Source organism: Thamnophis sirtalis, unplaced genomic scaffold, assembly GCF_051295495.1.
Source record: "Thamnophis sirtalis isolate CommonGarterSnake01/CBP01778 unplaced genomic scaffold, rThaSir2_p1.2 scaffold_5, whole genome shotgun sequence".
In the NCBI taxonomy this organism is placed as follows: domain Eukaryota; kingdom Metazoa; phylum Chordata; class Lepidosauria; order Squamata; family Natricidae; genus Thamnophis; species Thamnophis sirtalis.
In genome coordinates this window covers 139969144-139986827 of record NW_028261385.1, presented here as the reverse complement: position 1 = coordinate 139986827, position 17684 = coordinate 139969144, and the positions used below count along the sequence as shown (strand labels likewise).

Here is a 17684-nt window from a genome sequence, read left to right as displayed (position 1 = left end):
TGGAGCTGTGGGAAAGGGAAGGGGGAGTAGAGATAGCTGAGAGGAAATATATCAGCCAAAATAGCTTTCTTTCTTCCGGGAAACAAGGACACTCTCACCAGCACCAAGAGGGGCATGGATGGGAGGGATCCAGGATGGGAAGAGAGACCTGATCGGGGCATGTGATGTTGCGTGTAATATGGGGAAGAACTTTGGATTTGAACTGAGTGAGGAAAACCTGGGGGATTCAGATTTGGGTTTTCACCAGCTGTGCCAATATGACATGCCTAATAAATCTATACTTTGAGGAACCCTGTCCTGGAATTTTGATTTCTTATGGGCTGTTACTTGGAACCTTGACGCTAGGGATAAAAAAAGTCACACATCTCATTTGAGATCATGATCCTGTATATGTACCTATATATTTGGAAGGCAAGCTGGATGCCCTCTAGGGATCGGCCTGATTTATAACAAGATTTGGTTAGATTAAGACCATCAGACTAAATGGCTGTGTGTATTTAGAATACCCAGGACTGGAAATGTTAGAACTGAATAGGACTGGACTTCTTTTGGGGCTGACATGCAATTTTGGGGAGTCTGTTTGCACTCACATCTCCTGCTCAAACAGCAGATTGCAGCTGTGGCCAGGAAAACCTTTGCACAATTTTTTTTCTTATATGCTAAATATGACCTTAGACCTGGATGTCCTTTGGACAATTACTCATGCTTTGGTCACCTCTTTCATGAATTATTCCAATGTTTTCGATATGGGGCTTTCCTTGAACACCACTTGGGAGCATCATCTGAGACAGTTATTGGCATGCACAGCATGGCCATGTGTTGTGGCCCAGCAGAAGCCGTTGGAGCTGCCACCAGACTCTGACAGCGAGGGGCCCTATGAGTCGGCTTTGGAGGATGTGAAGGACCCTGGACAGGGTTCTGACTCCGAGCAGGGCGCAGAGAGGCTGGTTGGCCACCAGGAGGCGCCTGAGTCTTGGACCAGTGGAGAGGAGACAAGGGAGTGTGATCCGGATGTCAGCAGTGGGGAGGAGCCAAGGGAGTTGTTCCTAGATGCCCGGCACCGGAGAGCTAATAGGCGTAAGGAACAATTACACAATTACAGGAGGTAATTGCACTCAGCTGGTGGTCATTAGGCTGCTCTCCAGACTATAAAAGGACTGCTTGTGCACACGCCCCTTTTGCAGAAGTCAACACAGGAACTAATGTCGGAGAACATTATTGTCAGCTTGGTAGGCTGGATTGCTGCCACGGCCTATCTGTGTTGGATTGCTGCCAAGGCTTATCTGTGCCGGTTTGCTGCCAACGACCTGTCTGTCTGTTAATTAAATGCCGTAACTTATTTTTGGCTCGGAGTGTGTGTTGGTGTGGGACGAGGGGGGTCGGAACAGCCATGTAAACCTTCTGCTTCATGAGCAGTAGCCTTGTTACTAGTAGGGTTCACCATGCAATTCAAGGTGCTGGTAGTTATGTATAAAGCCCTCTTTGACATAGGATCTAGTTATCCGAGAGAAAACCATTTTCCATAATTTCTGTATGATAAGGGAGAAATGGAGTCCCATCTGCTGAACAGTACCATCTAATGGGACCTAGGAAGTATGCCTTGTTCTTTGGAACTATTCCCCCACCAAGGTTTGTCTCCTCCCACTCCCCTGGCATCAATCCAAAGAGCCCTTTAAAATTACTTTTCTCATTTAAATATTGTATGCACATCCGAACTGTAATGGAATCAGATAGCTTTATTAAGTATTTTTTTAAAAAAAAATTAAACCTGATTTTTTGCTTTGTCAGATTACATGGTTGTTAAATCTAGATTACATAGTTCTTATAGAGAAAGAGAGCAATTGAGAGAGAATATTGTTAAGAAGATATCATCTTTTAACCATATTTCTAACTGCTTTGCAAAACATATTTTAATTATAGCTCAAAGAAACCTTGATTAAAAATTTCAACCTATTGTCACTTAAAGCAGACCCACTGAAATATGTGACATTGATAATTATGATAAGTACGAGCACCTGAAAATCCATAGCTGATGACACATTATCTAGTTCAGTTGTGAATTAAAGATGAGTCTTACACCTACACTTTTTCCCCCAGCTTCGGGTCAATATGGTTCAAATGAATCCAGGTTTATTCCATGTAACATTCTCTACAAGAATCAGAACTACTAATGATCAAAGCAAATTGGTGTTAGATAACAGCCAATGGAATTCAAGCTGAGCTGGACTTAGATCTCTTGTGGGCGCGAAGGGACTTGAAACTGATGACGCACTTGACCCCTCCCTCGGGCTCAACCTGCTCATCTTCTACTATAGTAGATTTATTATGCTTGCTCTATAATCCTATTCTGTGAACATAGATTTGCCTCTTTGACAATTTTCATCATCCCAATGTTTCTTTTTATTTGTCTCTCTCAAATGGAAGAAACCTACAGCAAGTATACATTGTTTGAACCAAAGAATGCAGATCTTCCAAAGTGAGAGAACTGTTTTAAGAACTGTGTTCTTAAAATCAGTTGATTAATTAATTAACAAAATTCTTTTTTGCATCATGGAGAGACTCTTACAGCAGAGCCTCAATTCAAAAGTATGTTTATAAAATTCACAATAAGTCTAGATAATCCATGGATTTATTCAGCTAAAAAAATTCATCTTCTCCATCTACAGGTGAAACTCGAAAAATTAGAATATTGTGCAAAAGTTCATTTATTTCAGTAATGCAACTTAAAAGGTGAAACTAATATATGAGATGGACTCATTACATGCAAAGCAAGATAGTTCAAGCCATGATTTGTAATAATTGTGATGATTATGGCTTACAGCTCATGAAAACCCCAAATCCACAATCTCAGAAACTTAGAATATTGTGAAAAGATGCAATATTCTAGGCTCAAAAGTGTCCCACTCTAATCAGCTAATTAAGCCATAGCACCTGCAAAGGGTTCCTGAGCCTTTAAATGGTCTCTCAGTCTGGTTCAGTAGGAATCACAATCATGCTGACTTGACAGTTGTGCAGAAAACGAATTACAGTGTAAAATCAGTACTAAGTGTACCCAAGATTTTATAGGAATTTATTTGAAGCTGGGGTGTTACGGGTGGTTTTGGGGCTACCAGCTGTGTATTCACACTCTGTACTATATTAATTGCAACTGAATCTACACAGGAAACAAGTGGTCATTTCTGTATGTATATCAAGAAACATTTTAAAAAAACAAATGGGTATTTAAAGGCAGCAACTATGTTCTACACCTCCTATGCACAATAATTTCATTTCCATACAATAAATTAGAGCAGATAAATTAAAAAAACTCTTGCTTATTTAAAAAAAGAGATGTAAGTATTAAGTAGATTAAAAATGAAGTTGCATCCTTCATGTTCAAAAATTTTCCTCAATTATTACCTTTAGCATTAACAAATAATAAATGGCAACTTATACTTAAGCACTATGTTTTAATCACTTAATGCTCTAGAACATTGTTTTTTGTCAAGTATCTCTTGAACACATTACAGTAATAGAATAAATTAACGGTATGACAGCACCCAAGCTTAGGCGAGGGAAGAGGTAATTCAAGAGGAAAATTGTTTTCTTTTTCTGCAGGTCCTTAAAAGACCTTTTCAGATCTAAGAGCATATGCACTAATTTCTACCCCCTGCCTTCTTGCCAGGTTTGATCAGGCTGAGAAGTTAAGCTAAGCCATGAAGCATCAGAAGATCTTTAATCTACTGCCAGGCCCAATCAAGAAGACTTACAGTTTGAGGCCAAATCTTTATTTCTATTTCCATGGAACGAGAAAGATCAACTATGGTTCAAGGATTAACTGATCGGTGTTGACCTCCTGGCAAAAACTACTGTCTAGTGACCAAGTCAACAATATTTTGTTTTCCAAGTCAACTCAAATGCATCACTTAGCTCAGATGATGAACTAGTTACCTAACAAATGAGATAGGACCACTAGGACTACTGGTCCTCATGCCACTCCTTAACCAAGAACCTGAAGCATCTGTGTAGCTGCCTTCTTGCCTGACAAATTTGTGAAATGACTTAAGGCTTAAGTGACTAGCTCAAAGAGGGTAGGTATTAATGGATACTTGGAATGATGTTTTGTAGCTTTAAAACCAATCAGTTATTGTATTATTAGATAGCAACTTTTGGCATGGAAACTACTGATTTCTATTTTGACTACTTAAATCCTTCTATCTTTTCTGTTTTCTATCTCACCTTGCCCTCCAATTTTGAGAAACCGGAGTAATTTCCTTAATTACTCCAGTTAATTAATTCCCTTCCATCTCCAATTCTTTCTTTTTAAAAATGAGGAGCCGAGGTGGCGCAGTGGTTAGGGTGCAGTACTGCAGGCCACTTCAGCTGACTGCTAGCTGCAGTTCAGCGGTTTAAATCTCACCGGCTCAAGGTTGACTCAGCCTTCCATCCTTCCGAGGTGGGTAAAATGAGGACCCAGACTGTGGGGGGAATATGCTGACTCTGTAAACCGCTTAGAGAGGGCTGAAAGCCCTATGAAGCGGTGTATAAGTTTTTTTAAAAAAAATAAAAATAAAAAATTCCCATGTATTTATTATTCCAACTTCCTGCCTGGGGCACCTTCCATTTCCATTTCTTCCTCATTAAAAACTACCACCACCACCCTGCTTTTCCATTTGCCTCTTCTGAATAGAGGCAGCAAAAAGAATGGGAGAATATTTCTATTCTATGCTCTCTCCTTTCAGAATTATCCCCTTTCATTTTCAGATGGGGCAGTCTTCGTACTTCGGTTCTGCAATTTTCTTACTTCTCCCTTCAGTCATATGTCCTTCAGATAGAAACAAACGAGAAATCCATGCTGAACTCCCAAAGTGTTCTTTCTTTGATATGTCCCTTGTATTGCAATACTTTGGTCTTACTGATTGTCTCAGTGCAATTATATTAAGTTATACAAACTGCGTGATATTTAAACCATGGAAGACTTCAGAGCTACACTTTGAACATAGAAAAGCTAAGAGAAAAAAAAATCTAAGAAGCAAAGTGAGTGAAAGTCAAGCTGAGAAGTCTGAAGAAGGGAGATACTTAAGTAAAAAGGAGGTAAGGAAAAAAGGAAGACATTAGAAGCTATTTTTGAGAAACTAATGTTAATTCTGAAGGAAATGAAATTAGGGGAGGAAACCGTATTATATAAAAAGTTTTACCTCAGGAGGACACTCTAATTTCATTCCAATTGATGATCGGGAAATATTTACATTTTCTCCCTTTTCAGATGGTCGTATTTGATAGTTGACTGTGTTATAAAGAACCTACAAATGAAATTACAAATTTTGTTAAAGTACCCCTTGGTGGAATTTTAAAAATCATTCAGGCCAAATCAGGACTGAATACAGTAGTGAAAATTTTGCACCCCCCGCTCTTCAAAAATAATTTAAATTGTTTTCCAGATGGAAGCATACCCTGATTTACAGCATAATACAAATGTATAATGTAACACAGTCTGTTTCAACTAATTTAAAAATCAGAAGCTATCCCTTTCCCATAATCATTTAAAATAATAGGGGGGGGGGGGAGCCTGTGTAATATATTCTATGCATTCTATGCATATCATGAGAAGAAATGCATATAAGTTAATAAATTTCCTTCTAGGGAAGTTTGGCATAATAAAATGTAATTCCTATGACTAATGGCTACATTTACTCTTCATATTAGAACAAATGGGAATAGACAAAGAAAGGATAAAGCTAAGTGAAAATCTGTATGGATAATGGCAAAAATTACAATGCAAATAACACTTTGAATGAATATAAAAAAATCTTACTTATGGTTCTTTGTAAACCATAAATGCCCTTGATCAATTAGTTTGCTCCTCTCAATTTTATGCAACCAGTACTACAAACATATGCAGGAATAAAAAAAAATGTGGCTATTTTAGATTTTTTGGCCTTTTTTTAAAAAAAATGATGAATGTCACCAGCAAACACCACAAATCATCCACAAACCAGCAGTGTTTTTTGAAGAAGCGTAGATGATATATTTATGCATAACAAAAAGCTAAGGGTGTGTTAACACCAAAAATTATCAGTTTTATTCCTGTTATTCTATTCTCCCCCAATCAATTCCTAAAGATACTGATACTTTCTCTCTCTCTCTCACACACACACACACACACAGACACACACCATTGTAATATAAGGTGTTTTCCCATTCCAATTACTGAACAGTCAAATAAGAATGTGCTTCTAACATCTAGTGTATAATATAACAAACTGTCTTTTTTTTAGTATTATTGACTGACAATAGAATTTTATGCAAGGAGCAAAATAAACCCATGTATACCATTTTGACTTTGTTTTGCTTTTTAAGTATTTTATTCAACGCAATCGTCCAGTACCATAATCTACCAGCATAAAGATGAAACTTGTTATTCTTTAATCAGGCAGCAAATAGGGCTTTAGGAAATCGCGACATACCTCAGTCTGTAGAATATTGCTTGCTGCCAATAGCATTTCTATGGCACTTGGGGGACAGTAAGTCAAAGCATAGGCCAGGAGCTGCTGACGAACCTCCATGTCTTGATATCCTTCTGATTGTCCTAACTGGCTACAAACCTCCCAGCTTTTACAGTATCCTGCCATGGATATTACAAAAAGGAACACAGAAAGGAAATAGATAATGTATTAACTATATCCTTCACTCATCATTCCATCCTTAATAACGCCTTACATACAGTATTATTAATTAATTTATTAAATGTATATGTTGCCCATCTTGCTGTCCTATGAGATGTAATATCCAATTCCGTCTTATCACAATACGCCTTCTTTCACTCAACATACAAATGTTATAAAGTTCACTCCTCAGTTGTTCTTGCTAGGTATAATTACAGACTGTACAGTTATAGAGACTAATTTAATAACTGCAGCAAGATTGTTGGTGGCGCAGTACTGGAAGAAGGAAGAATTGCCTACTATTCAAGAATGGACGTTAAAAGTAGTAAATTTAGCAGAGATGACCAAAATCTCAGCATATTTGAAGAACCATTCAAATGAGAAATACAAGTTGGAATGGAGAAGATGGATTGATTACATTCAAAATAAATATCGGACTAAGACATTTCAATTAGCTTATGAATGAACAAGGAAGTTATAATATAGCAATGGCAGTTAGACTTATATACCGCTTCATAGGGCTTTCAGCCCTCTCTAAGCGGTTTACAGAATCAGCATATTGCCCCCAACAACAATCCGGGTCCTCATTTTACCCACCTTGGAAGGATGGAAGGCTGAGTCAACCCTGAGCCGGTGAGATTTGAACAGCCGAACTGCAGAACTGCAGTCAGCTGAAGTAGCCTGCAGTGCTGCATTTAACCACTGCGTCACCTCGGCTCTAAATTTATTTAAATTTAGTTTAATAAAAGGGGAGTTAAAGTGCAAGAAGGATGTAGGATGCTACAGTTAGTTAGCTTATATTAGTGTGTGATTGTTAAATGTTTATACTCTGTATTTTGCTCTGGGAAGTTGGGGGGAAGGAGGGTTGAAGGGGGGGAGGGTTGGGGGGGGAAGGGAAAACATTTGTAAAACTTATTAAAACTCTTCAATAAAAAAACATACAAATGTTGTTTCCCATGGGAATTCTGGGAGTTGAAGTCCGGACATCTTCAAGTTGCCAAGGTTGAGAAACACTGTTCTAGATTCTAGAAAATTCCCAAGATCATTTTTACCTATGGGTGGGGTACAGATATACTCTACCTGAAGCCATAAGTTCCTGACAGTGCATATTTGCAGCTTTGTAATCGTGATATTTGAGTGCTTGTTCCACTAAAAGTATCAAAACCTGTCCTTTTCTCTCCATCTGGTCATCACCTACAAAATAATATATATATATATTTATATTCTTAGCGGTTTGCCTTACAATAATAGTATACAAGAATGCAGCCATAGGTTTTTTGGTTTAATGGTATACAAGAATGCAGCCATACGTTTTTTGAATACAACAATCAAGTTAAACGTATACAGCATACCAAAAATAGGCATGCTTTGATATTGTTACCAGGTGGGTATTGGAATAACCAAGCTCAGACAGCACTAAGCAACATTCCCCATCTAAGAAAATCAGGCAATATTTTACAACATTACAAACAAATGACAATGTTACCCACTTTTCAAGACAACTCAATTTGTTTGTTGCTGGTTTGTTTGTTTGTTTGTTTGTTTGTTTGTGTGTGTGTGTGTGTGTGTGTGTGTATGTATGTATGTATGTATGTATGTATGTATGTATGTATGTATGTATGTATTTATTTATGTATGTATTGTGGCCCAGCAGGAGCCGTTGGAGCTGCCACCAGACTCCAACAGCGAGGGGCCCTATGAGTCAGCTCTGGAGGATGTGGAGGACCCTGGACAGGATTCCGACTCCGAGCAGGGCACAGAGAGGCTGGTTGGCCACCAGGAGGCGCCTGAGCCTTGGACCAGTGGGGAGGAGACAAGGGAGAGTGATCCGGATGTCAGCAGTGGGGAGGAGCCAAGGGAGTTGTTCCTGGATGCCCGGCACTGGAGCGCTAATAGGCGTAAAGAACAGTTGCGCAGTTACAGGAGGTAATTGCACTCAGCTGGTGGTAATTAGGCTCCTCTCAAGACTATAAAAGGAATGCTTGTGCACATGCCCTTTTTGCAGGAGTCAACACATTAAATAATGTTGGAGAACTGTAGTGTCCAAGCCTTGGCAGGCTGGATTGCTGCCAAGGCTTGTCTGTGCTGGATTACTGCCAAGGACCTGTCTGTCTGTTAATAAATGCCTTTGGCTTGGCGTGCTTTGGTGTGGGACAAGGGGGGTCAGAACATGCATACCTACCTACCTACCTACCTACCTACCTACCTACCTACCTATATCTTTTAACGACTCTATAATCCCTTCCATTTGGGTGGAATCGGGATGAATGGAGCTGAGTATTTACTGGCCAGATGCCTTTCCAGATGCCCAAGTGGAGCTCACAGCATATATTTCCTCTTGGAGAGAAATATCTGTTGCTACTTAAAATCAAATAACAGCCTCCTGAGTGTAAGGTCAGAGCTCCACTTCTAGGCCACTACGCTGCTCAAGACAACCCAAATTGATATAATTAATTCAAAATTTACTAAAACAGGAAAGTGGACACATTCAGATATGGCAGAAATTGCTTTTTCCTAATTTGAGTTTGAATGACAGATCAAGATAATACGGCAAAATGAAACAAAACTGACACTTTATCTTTTATTCTGCTACCTTGTGCCTTACAAGAAATAAAGGCAAACTTGAATTGTTCTTGTGATAATTCTCCATTCTCTGCACATCCTCCTTGTTATACAAATGCTCAGTGATTGATGAATGGTAACTCTTCATCCTGATAGGATGGCAAGTAGGTATTTTAACATTTAGTGTGATTATATTGTATATATATTCATACATAATTTTATAGGCCTAACCATGGAGTTCCTCCAACTTTTATACTTTGTGGATTTATTAATCAGCTCTTATTCTTCTAGTTAGACATAATCTCCATACTCCTTGGGCCTCAAAAATGTAAAATACTAAGGAATTATACAAGTGAAATCAATTTCTAATGATAGTTTTATTCTTGTGTTACTTGATATGTATATTTCTGGAAGTTAAACTACTAGATTTAAGGGATAATAAAATATATTCAACTTCAACAATACAGTAGTTTTCTCATCTTTGTTGCCAGACATTTAAATGCGGAACTGCTGTATCCAGTGACATTTACTACTGAAAATTCTTTCTGGTCTACTGTTTATTAAAGAACACCGTATGCACCAATAGCAGTTTAAATAACTGGCCAAGTGAATATTTAGATGTTTGATTTGATTTGATTTGATGTATTATATTTGTATGCTGCCCTTTTCCCCCGAAGGGGACTCAGGGCGGCTCACAATTCAAATCAGGGAAGAGGGGTACAGACAAAAAATAATAAAACAAAACATAACAATGCATAATTTAAAAACACACAACAGTCATACCATTCGAGACGGGGGCAACAGCTATTTAGCCCCAGGCCTGTCGGAACAGCCAGGTTTTAAGGGCTTTGCGGAAGGCCTGGAGGGTGGTGAGGGTTCGAATCTCCACGGGGAGTTTGTTCCAGAGGGTCGGAGCAGCCACAGAGAAGGCTCTCCTCCGGGTAGTCGCCAGTCGACACTGGCCGGCGGATGGAATTCGGAGGAGGCCTAATCTGTGGGATCTAATCGGTCTAGTGGAGGTGATTGGCAGCAGGTGGTCTCTCAAGTACCCAGGTCCAATACCATGAAGGGCTTTATAAGTGACGACTAGCGCCTTGAAGCGTATGTTGCCCTTTTTCAAACACAGGTGCATAAAACCATGAAAAACTGAACATTGCACTGGAATGAGCATGTACTATATATTAAGAAGTAAAAAAAAAAGTAGTTACATAAGAAGTAATATTGTCTGAATCTAGGTTTTAGTGGCAACCAATAGTGTATTTTAATTAGACCTTTACTGCATGTTTAGCTGATTTGTTTATTCTGAATTGGAATTTGTTTTCAAAGTTAATTTCTAAAATTGGCTTCTACCATTTGAGAAAGCTTTTGGCATAAAATTGGGATATAAATTCTTTAAGTATAATAAAAAAAATTAAATTTAGGCATTAGAGAACAACTCCAAGTCACAACATATAACCTTAGTTAACTCTGAAAAAAACAGAAACAACAAAGTTGAAAGGTATATTTCCTCCGAAAAAATCTATGTGCCAAACAAGATAAGATAACTAGTTATTTACTAAGAACAAAGGAAGCAAGCTGTATCACAAAGTTATTAATCAGTAGATATATATGGAAATATATTCCCAGAATATTGTACAATGTGCCAGCTGTGGAAGGGGAACAACCATTGTAGTTGTCAGGCTGGCAGCCATCTTTTCCTTTGGATCTTTGGCCTGCCACACTTTCTATTATTCTACTATGCATTTTCTGTTGTGGGAAAATGGGAGGGGGGATTGTAAGGAGTTACTCACTATATAGCCATAACAAAATTATTTCTAGAAAGCCAAGGTCATCCTTTGTCTCTGCACCTGACTGGAACTGGATGGGTGGAACTGCCAGCATGGCAGTGGGAGATTGGACCATGTGATGGACTTGTGGGTGTGGGGGTAAAGATCTTGAACTTTCAACTAGGTGGGGAAAATCGGGAAGCTTTCAGATTCGGGTTTTCCCAGATGTGCCAACATGACTCTCTTAATAAATTGGAACTTTGAGCAATACTTTGCCTTGGACTCTGATTTACTTTTCGATGCTATTTGGAACGCTGACAGTAGTTTTTATACAGGGGCAGCAAATCATCCAATGATTTGCAGAAAATTTTGGATGTACTATTATTATAGTTCACCATAGAAATAAGAAAAGAACTATTTTGTAAATTCTAATACAATTGATGTATTCAGGACAAAGATCGTGCTATTACAACTGATAAACACCAAAAAACAATCGATAAATGGACTAGAAGCTTCTTCACAACTTATTACTTTTATTGTTACCATAGATAGATTGTTTATGATCTTCTGTGATCTGACACATAGAGCTTGTGCTTAGGAAACATCCTCTCATGCTGACATGCAAGGCACAAGTACTGTACAAGTAGCAAAATCTAATTAACAGCTATACAGAATTCACATCTTCCTCAATAATAAGGTCATCTGTTTCTTTACCATTCAAAATAGACATCTCTTTTCATCCTCTAGAAAAAAAAGACTGCCGTATTTTTTGGACTATACTATATCGACATGCATAAATTTACAGGAGGAAAAGAAGAAAAAAAATAGTTTTTGGCCTCTGCACATTGCATTTTTGCCCTCCCTGACCCCCAAAAGCACTCTGCAGTGCAGTTTTCACCAAAAACGGGCCATGTGGAGCACTGCAGAGTGCTTCTGGGGGACGGGGGTGGGTGAAAATGCGACATGCGGAGAGTTCAGGAGGCCAAAAATGCCTGTATTCAGTCTATAGGACATGCCTAAATTTTCACCAACTTTTAGGGGAGGAAAGGTGCATCTTATACTCTGGAATATACGGTATGTATAATCACTAATTACAGAGTTTATAAAAAAATAATAATCCCATGATTGTCACTGTAATCGTGACCCGTCAAAACCGCGCTCGACTAAGCCGCGCCCGATTAAACCGTGTCGCTGACGTCATCAACAGGGCGACAACAGCCAGCGCGGAGAAAGAAGGGCGCTTTAAATAGCGCTTTGAAAGCAAGCCGATTCAACTTAAGGTAAGGGTTAGGTTTAGGGTTAGGTTTAGGGTTAGGTTAAGGTTTAGGTTTAGGGTTAGGGTTAGGTTTAGGTTAAGAGTTAGGTTTAGGGTTAGGGTTAGGTTAAGGGTTAGGATTAGGTTTAGGGTTAGGTTAAGGGTTAGGTTTAGGGTTAGGTTAAGGGTTAGGTTTAGGATTAGGTTTAGGGGGATTAGGTTTAGGTTTAGGGGTTAATTTTAGGTTTAGTGTTTACAGCGTGCTTCTGTCTCCGTGCTGTTGTCGCCCTGTTGATGATGTCAGCTACGCGGTTTTGTCGAGCGCGGTTTAGTCGAACGCGGTTTTGTGGTGGAACCCATTGTAATAGTATGTAAGAAAGACCTTGAGGAAGGAGTTCGAGAGATGCTTCCTGGGAATGGTCAGACAGGAGAGGACATAGCCTGTAAAATGCATAATGGGCAGAGAAAAAGGCTCAGAAGGGACCTTCCCTAACTTCTCAGGCTGTAAAGGAGACAGTGGGAAACCTATACATGCCAGATTTTGCTAACGTAGCATTACAATAAAGTAGAATTAACTCTTCTGGTCCTGTTTCCAGTCTGATCTACCTGGGCTGACAGTCCTTTTAAAACAAAAATTATTTTAAAAGCACTTTCATAATTAATGATTCCAGGAGCAATTCCTGCATCTAATAACAGATGTAGGCAATATTTTACGCCAGGTCCTTTCAAGGTTAAAAAGCAATAAATGAATGGCAGGTCACTTTTGAGGATTGTTCCATGAAGATGCCTAGATGCCAAGCATCTTTGAAGCTGTCGTGAAACAGCTTACTACTTTAAAAGCCTGTTACAGAATTAATCTACGAAAATTTATTTTGAAGAATAATTCTTGTCTCTCTTGACTTCAATCCGTAAAAAATAATGAGAATATAATCCACTCTTCCTTAACACGATACTCTCTGGTGGTCTTAAGATCAGCTTCTATATCATTCCTTGGCAGCAATAGCCATGATTGTTGACAACTGCAATTGAACATCTCTGCAGGGTACCACATTTAGAAAGCTAACGAAGATAGTAAAGCAGATAGTTCTTGGGCTTATTTTTCGTAAACAGATGAAACAGAAATCTTGAAGGTTAATACAGTAAACTGGTGTGGGATTATGTTTATGAAAAATTATTATTCTGGCGTTATGCAAGTTGTAGCACATCTAGTTTATTTTTAGTTTGCAACTCAAAGTAGTGGCTTCTAAGTTTCTGCAACTCACAACTAGCATTCTTAAATTTGATCCAGTATCCTCTATGCTGGCTTCTAGGCTAGCTTAATTTATTTATCCTTCTTTTTTATTTAGCTCTTTGTAAATAATTGTTCACTAGAGAAGAGTCTAATGCTGGGAAAGATTAAGGGGAAAAGAAGAAGGGGAACGACAGAGAATGAGATGGCTGGATGGAGTCACCGAAGCAGTAGGCATGAGCTTTAAATGGACTCCAGAGGATGGTAGAGGACAGGAGGAACGTTGTCCATGGGGTCGCAATGGGTCGGACACAACTTCACAACTAACAACATATAATTGCAGACTGTTATTTCCATTTTAACTTGCATTGTCCTTTGTCCCGTAAATCGCTATGATTATATAAACTAATCATGAAGAAGAGCTGTTAAAATCTTTTTCTAATATTTCATAGATTTCTATCTTTCTTGTATATTTCCCAAGGGCCGACCCCCCTCTCAATTACAAGTGAAACTCTTTACAGTTTAATTAGATTTCTACAACAGCTCTAGGCCTCAAATGAACTCAAAACATAGAAGATGGAGCAAACGTCTTCCTTAATGCAAGAGAACTAAGAACAGAAGACACGGACAGGCTTAGTTTATAAAAGAAAAGGCCTGAATTTAATGGATATCAGTCTGACTGACTTGGCTGCATGGGGGAAAACATCTTGCACCATAATCCCTGAGCATAGTCCCCCCCCCACCTCTATTTTTCCATCTCCAAAACAGGAATGAAGTGCACCTTTAATGTTTTAGATTATTTTTCAGTAAATTTCAAAAGAATGACATTTTATGACACTTTTTTTGACATTTTATTAAGATTTATAGGCCGCCCTTCTCCATGAGGGGACTCAGGGCGGCTTACAATCACAGGGAAAGGGGTGCAATACCAAAAGACAAACAGTGAGTGAACAAAATAAAATAGCAAAACACAACACATTCAACAGTCAACACTCGGGCAGGTAAATTAAGAACCTATCCCCAGGCCTGCTGGGAGAGCCAGATCTTAAGGGCCGTGCGGAAGGTCTGGATGGTGGTGAGGGTACGAATCTCAACGGGGAGATCGTTCCACAGGGTCGGAGCTGCAACAGAAAAGGCTCTCCTCCGTGTAGTCGCCAGTCGACATTGACTGGCAGATGGGATCCAGAGGAGGCCCAGTCTGTGCGATCTAATCGGTTGAAGGGAGGTAATCGGCAGAAGGCGGTCTCTCAAGTACCCAGATCCACTACCATGGAGTGCTTTAAAGGTGGTCATCAATACCCTGAAGCGCACCCGGAGATCGACAGGTAGCCAGTGCAGCTCGCGGAGGATGGGTGTAATGTGGGCGAACCGCGGTGCGCCCACTATCACTCGCGCGGCTGCATTCTGGACTAACTGCAGTCGCCGGATGCACTTCAAGGGCAACCCCATGTAGAGCCCATTGCAGTATTCCAGCCTAGAGATCACAAGGGCTCGAGTGACTGTTGCGAGAGCCTCCCGGTTCAGGTAGGGCCGTAACTGACGGACCAGGCGAACCTGGGCAAATGCCCCCCTGGTCACAGCCGACAACTGTGGTTGTCGGAATGGTTTCCTATTTTTTTTAAAGAAGCTGTTATTAATTTAAGGATGCTTATAAACTATAATTCAAATAAGGGTGCCAAACTAATCAGTAAGAACTGATTTTTTTTAAAAAAAATGCTCAAAACAACATAGCTGATCTATATTTTCAATTTAAGGAGGAACATTGCTATAATTATAAGAGTAGAGGAGTCATTACAGACTTTTGGAATTAGCAAAAGATTACTGGCCCTCAGAGTTAACAATGTGCTTTGCAACCTGAGTTATCTTTTGTAAGAGTTAGAAAGGTTTTCAAAATAAATATGTAGGCATTACAATGAGTTAGCATGCTCTCTCAGGGAGATAAAGAATCTTGTAAGATGAAATCAAGTAATGAAGAATGCAGAGGTTCTGAAGTGGCTGGGGGCACTTGAATGATTATTTTTTTGTAATAAAAAAACCTGGCTTGAATTCTGTGTTAAATAAAAGGAGTACACTCATACTTCGACACTAATGTTTATCACAGCAGTGAATTAATTTGTTCCCTTCTGGCAGAAGAGAAATGTCTATTCTCAAAATCTCTGTATTCTTCATTACTCATACCACTTCAGTATACTTCAAAAGATGCTTTCAATACAGTTATTCTGTTATCCACAAATCCATCATATTTCCTCCCCAAGATCTCATTTGGACTAGATTTGAAAAACATCTGAAACTTCACAAATTATCATATAAGCACTACATTTAACAAAAGGATACAAACCTTTGGCGAACAGGGCCAATGATGAGCAAATTTGGAAGGGGAAAAAGGGGGTAATAATGCAAGATAGCTGAGGCTAAGTTTTGGAAGAGGGGAAGGAAAAGGAGATGGAGAAGTTTGACTCAACAGAAAGCCATGCCATTAAAACCAACATTTGTTGATTGTGGATTTTTTTTTCTTTAAACAGAAAATTGTCACTTTTGGTGAGTTGCTTTTGGTGAGATAGGTGGCTGTATAAATTTGATTAACAAATCAAAATAAATAATTGAGAAAGGAATCAGCCAGCCTAATAATTTAATAAATATACATATATGCATGAGACACTAAGAAAGTGTTTGCACAAAGCCCTAAGATTTTTAGCTAAACGTGTTTGCACAGTGGCCCACTTGAAATGGTTACTTGGGGCAAACAGTATGAAATGATATTCTGAGACACTGGAAATTTTCATGCATCAATAAGGCGATTTCAAAACTTAAGTTTAATACACTCCTACTTTTCCTCTCCCAACTACAGGCCAGAAATATACTACATTCTATCATTTTCCATTTTAAAAGCCTCCTTGGCTTTGCACATTAAGATTTACAACTGTAGAGATTAATTATTTCTTCTTTATAATGGCAGGAGAGTGTTGCAAGGCAGGAACTTGTGTTTCATGTAGGTTAATTAGCAAGCACTGTGAGAGCGGTAACGGAGCAATTTGAGAATAAAACCAATATATATTTCTTCCCTTCAACTTGGCAATGACAGGGTGGAAAAAAGAAGAACAATATATAACAAACAGTTTTCTGAAACTGATTAAAAGAATCCTTCCATATACAGCTTATTGATAACACCACAAGAGTATTAAAATGAACTTACATTTTAAATACAGCAAATTAGATTGTCTTGGCACAAAATAGATAATTGCAATTTCCTAAGTAACAGAAAGATTTATAGACTGAATGTAGGTAGCAAATGTATTTTAGCTGCTTTACATTCTGATGGAGGGCTGTCTAATTAAATCTCAACTGAAATCAATTAATTGATATTGTATGTAAAAAAAAATGTTACAATGATATAATCTTTGAATATAATTTAAGCATTTTAAAAGGCAATTTAGAGTCTCTGAACAAGCCCTTTAAAAATGGTCTATGTGTGAGAGCGCAGGCTGCCTAAAGGTTAGCACCTGTGCTTATTGTGCTCTGTTCCTTTAAGACCTCTCCCTAGCCAGTCCAACTGCCCAGCTGGGGATGATGGGTGTTGTTGTTTGTGGTGAAATAACTGGCGCATCGGAATTGTTCTGGGAATGACAGGGGAAGTCGTTTCTGTTACTTAACGTGAATAAAGCCACTGGAATCAACCTAGGGATAACAGACAGACCTAAGGTTCTTTAGCAGTAGGGCTCACTAATTGTAGTAGCCTAATACTAGTAGTAGGAACAGAGGTGGGTTCCTACCAGTTCGCATCTATTCGGTAGAACCGGTTCGTCAAATCTACCGAACCGGTTAGAAGAGGTTCCACCAGTGGACCCGGAAAGCAGGCCACACCTACAGAAGAGGTTCCAAACTCTTTTGAAACCCACCACTGGTCCTTGGATATGATTATTCTACACTATCATGCTCATATTTATAAAACTCAGTGCCTCTGTGAAAGGTAAGGATGACTACTGCGTTTGTGGTGCAATCAGAACATTGCGTGTGTTGAAGTTGTTTTAACGCAAACCAAAGATGCCTTTTAAAAAACAAGTTTACATCATATTCTTATGCATGCCAGTGCTGGGTGTGAGGTAATTTAAGGTGGTTCTGACAAGTGTCTTCGGCATCTTCATATCTGGTCACATGGGTGGCAAGCCACTCCCATCCGGTCACATGGGCGGCAAGCCACTCCCACAAAGGAGGCCACACCCACAGAGTAG

The 17684-nt window shown here is 39.1% G+C and overlaps 1 protein-coding gene across 2 annotated transcripts in view; it reads right to left on the bottom strand.

Moving 5' to 3' along the window:
• Positions 1-17684, bottom strand: part of NBAS (NBAS subunit of NRZ tethering complex) — a 191288-nt gene that overhangs the window by 69177 nt on the left and 104427 nt on the right. For both annotated transcript variants that reach the window (XM_087716997.1, XM_087716998.1), the window contains exons 33-35: positions 7725-7838; positions 6447-6604; positions 5178-5282 (exon numbers count right to left, since the gene is read on the bottom strand). In XM_087716997.1, the coding sequence (XP_087573123.1) occupies positions 5178-5282; positions 6447-6604; positions 7725-7838 (377 nt within the window). The remainder of the gene's footprint in view (positions 1-5177; positions 5283-6446; positions 6605-7724; positions 7839-17684) is intronic.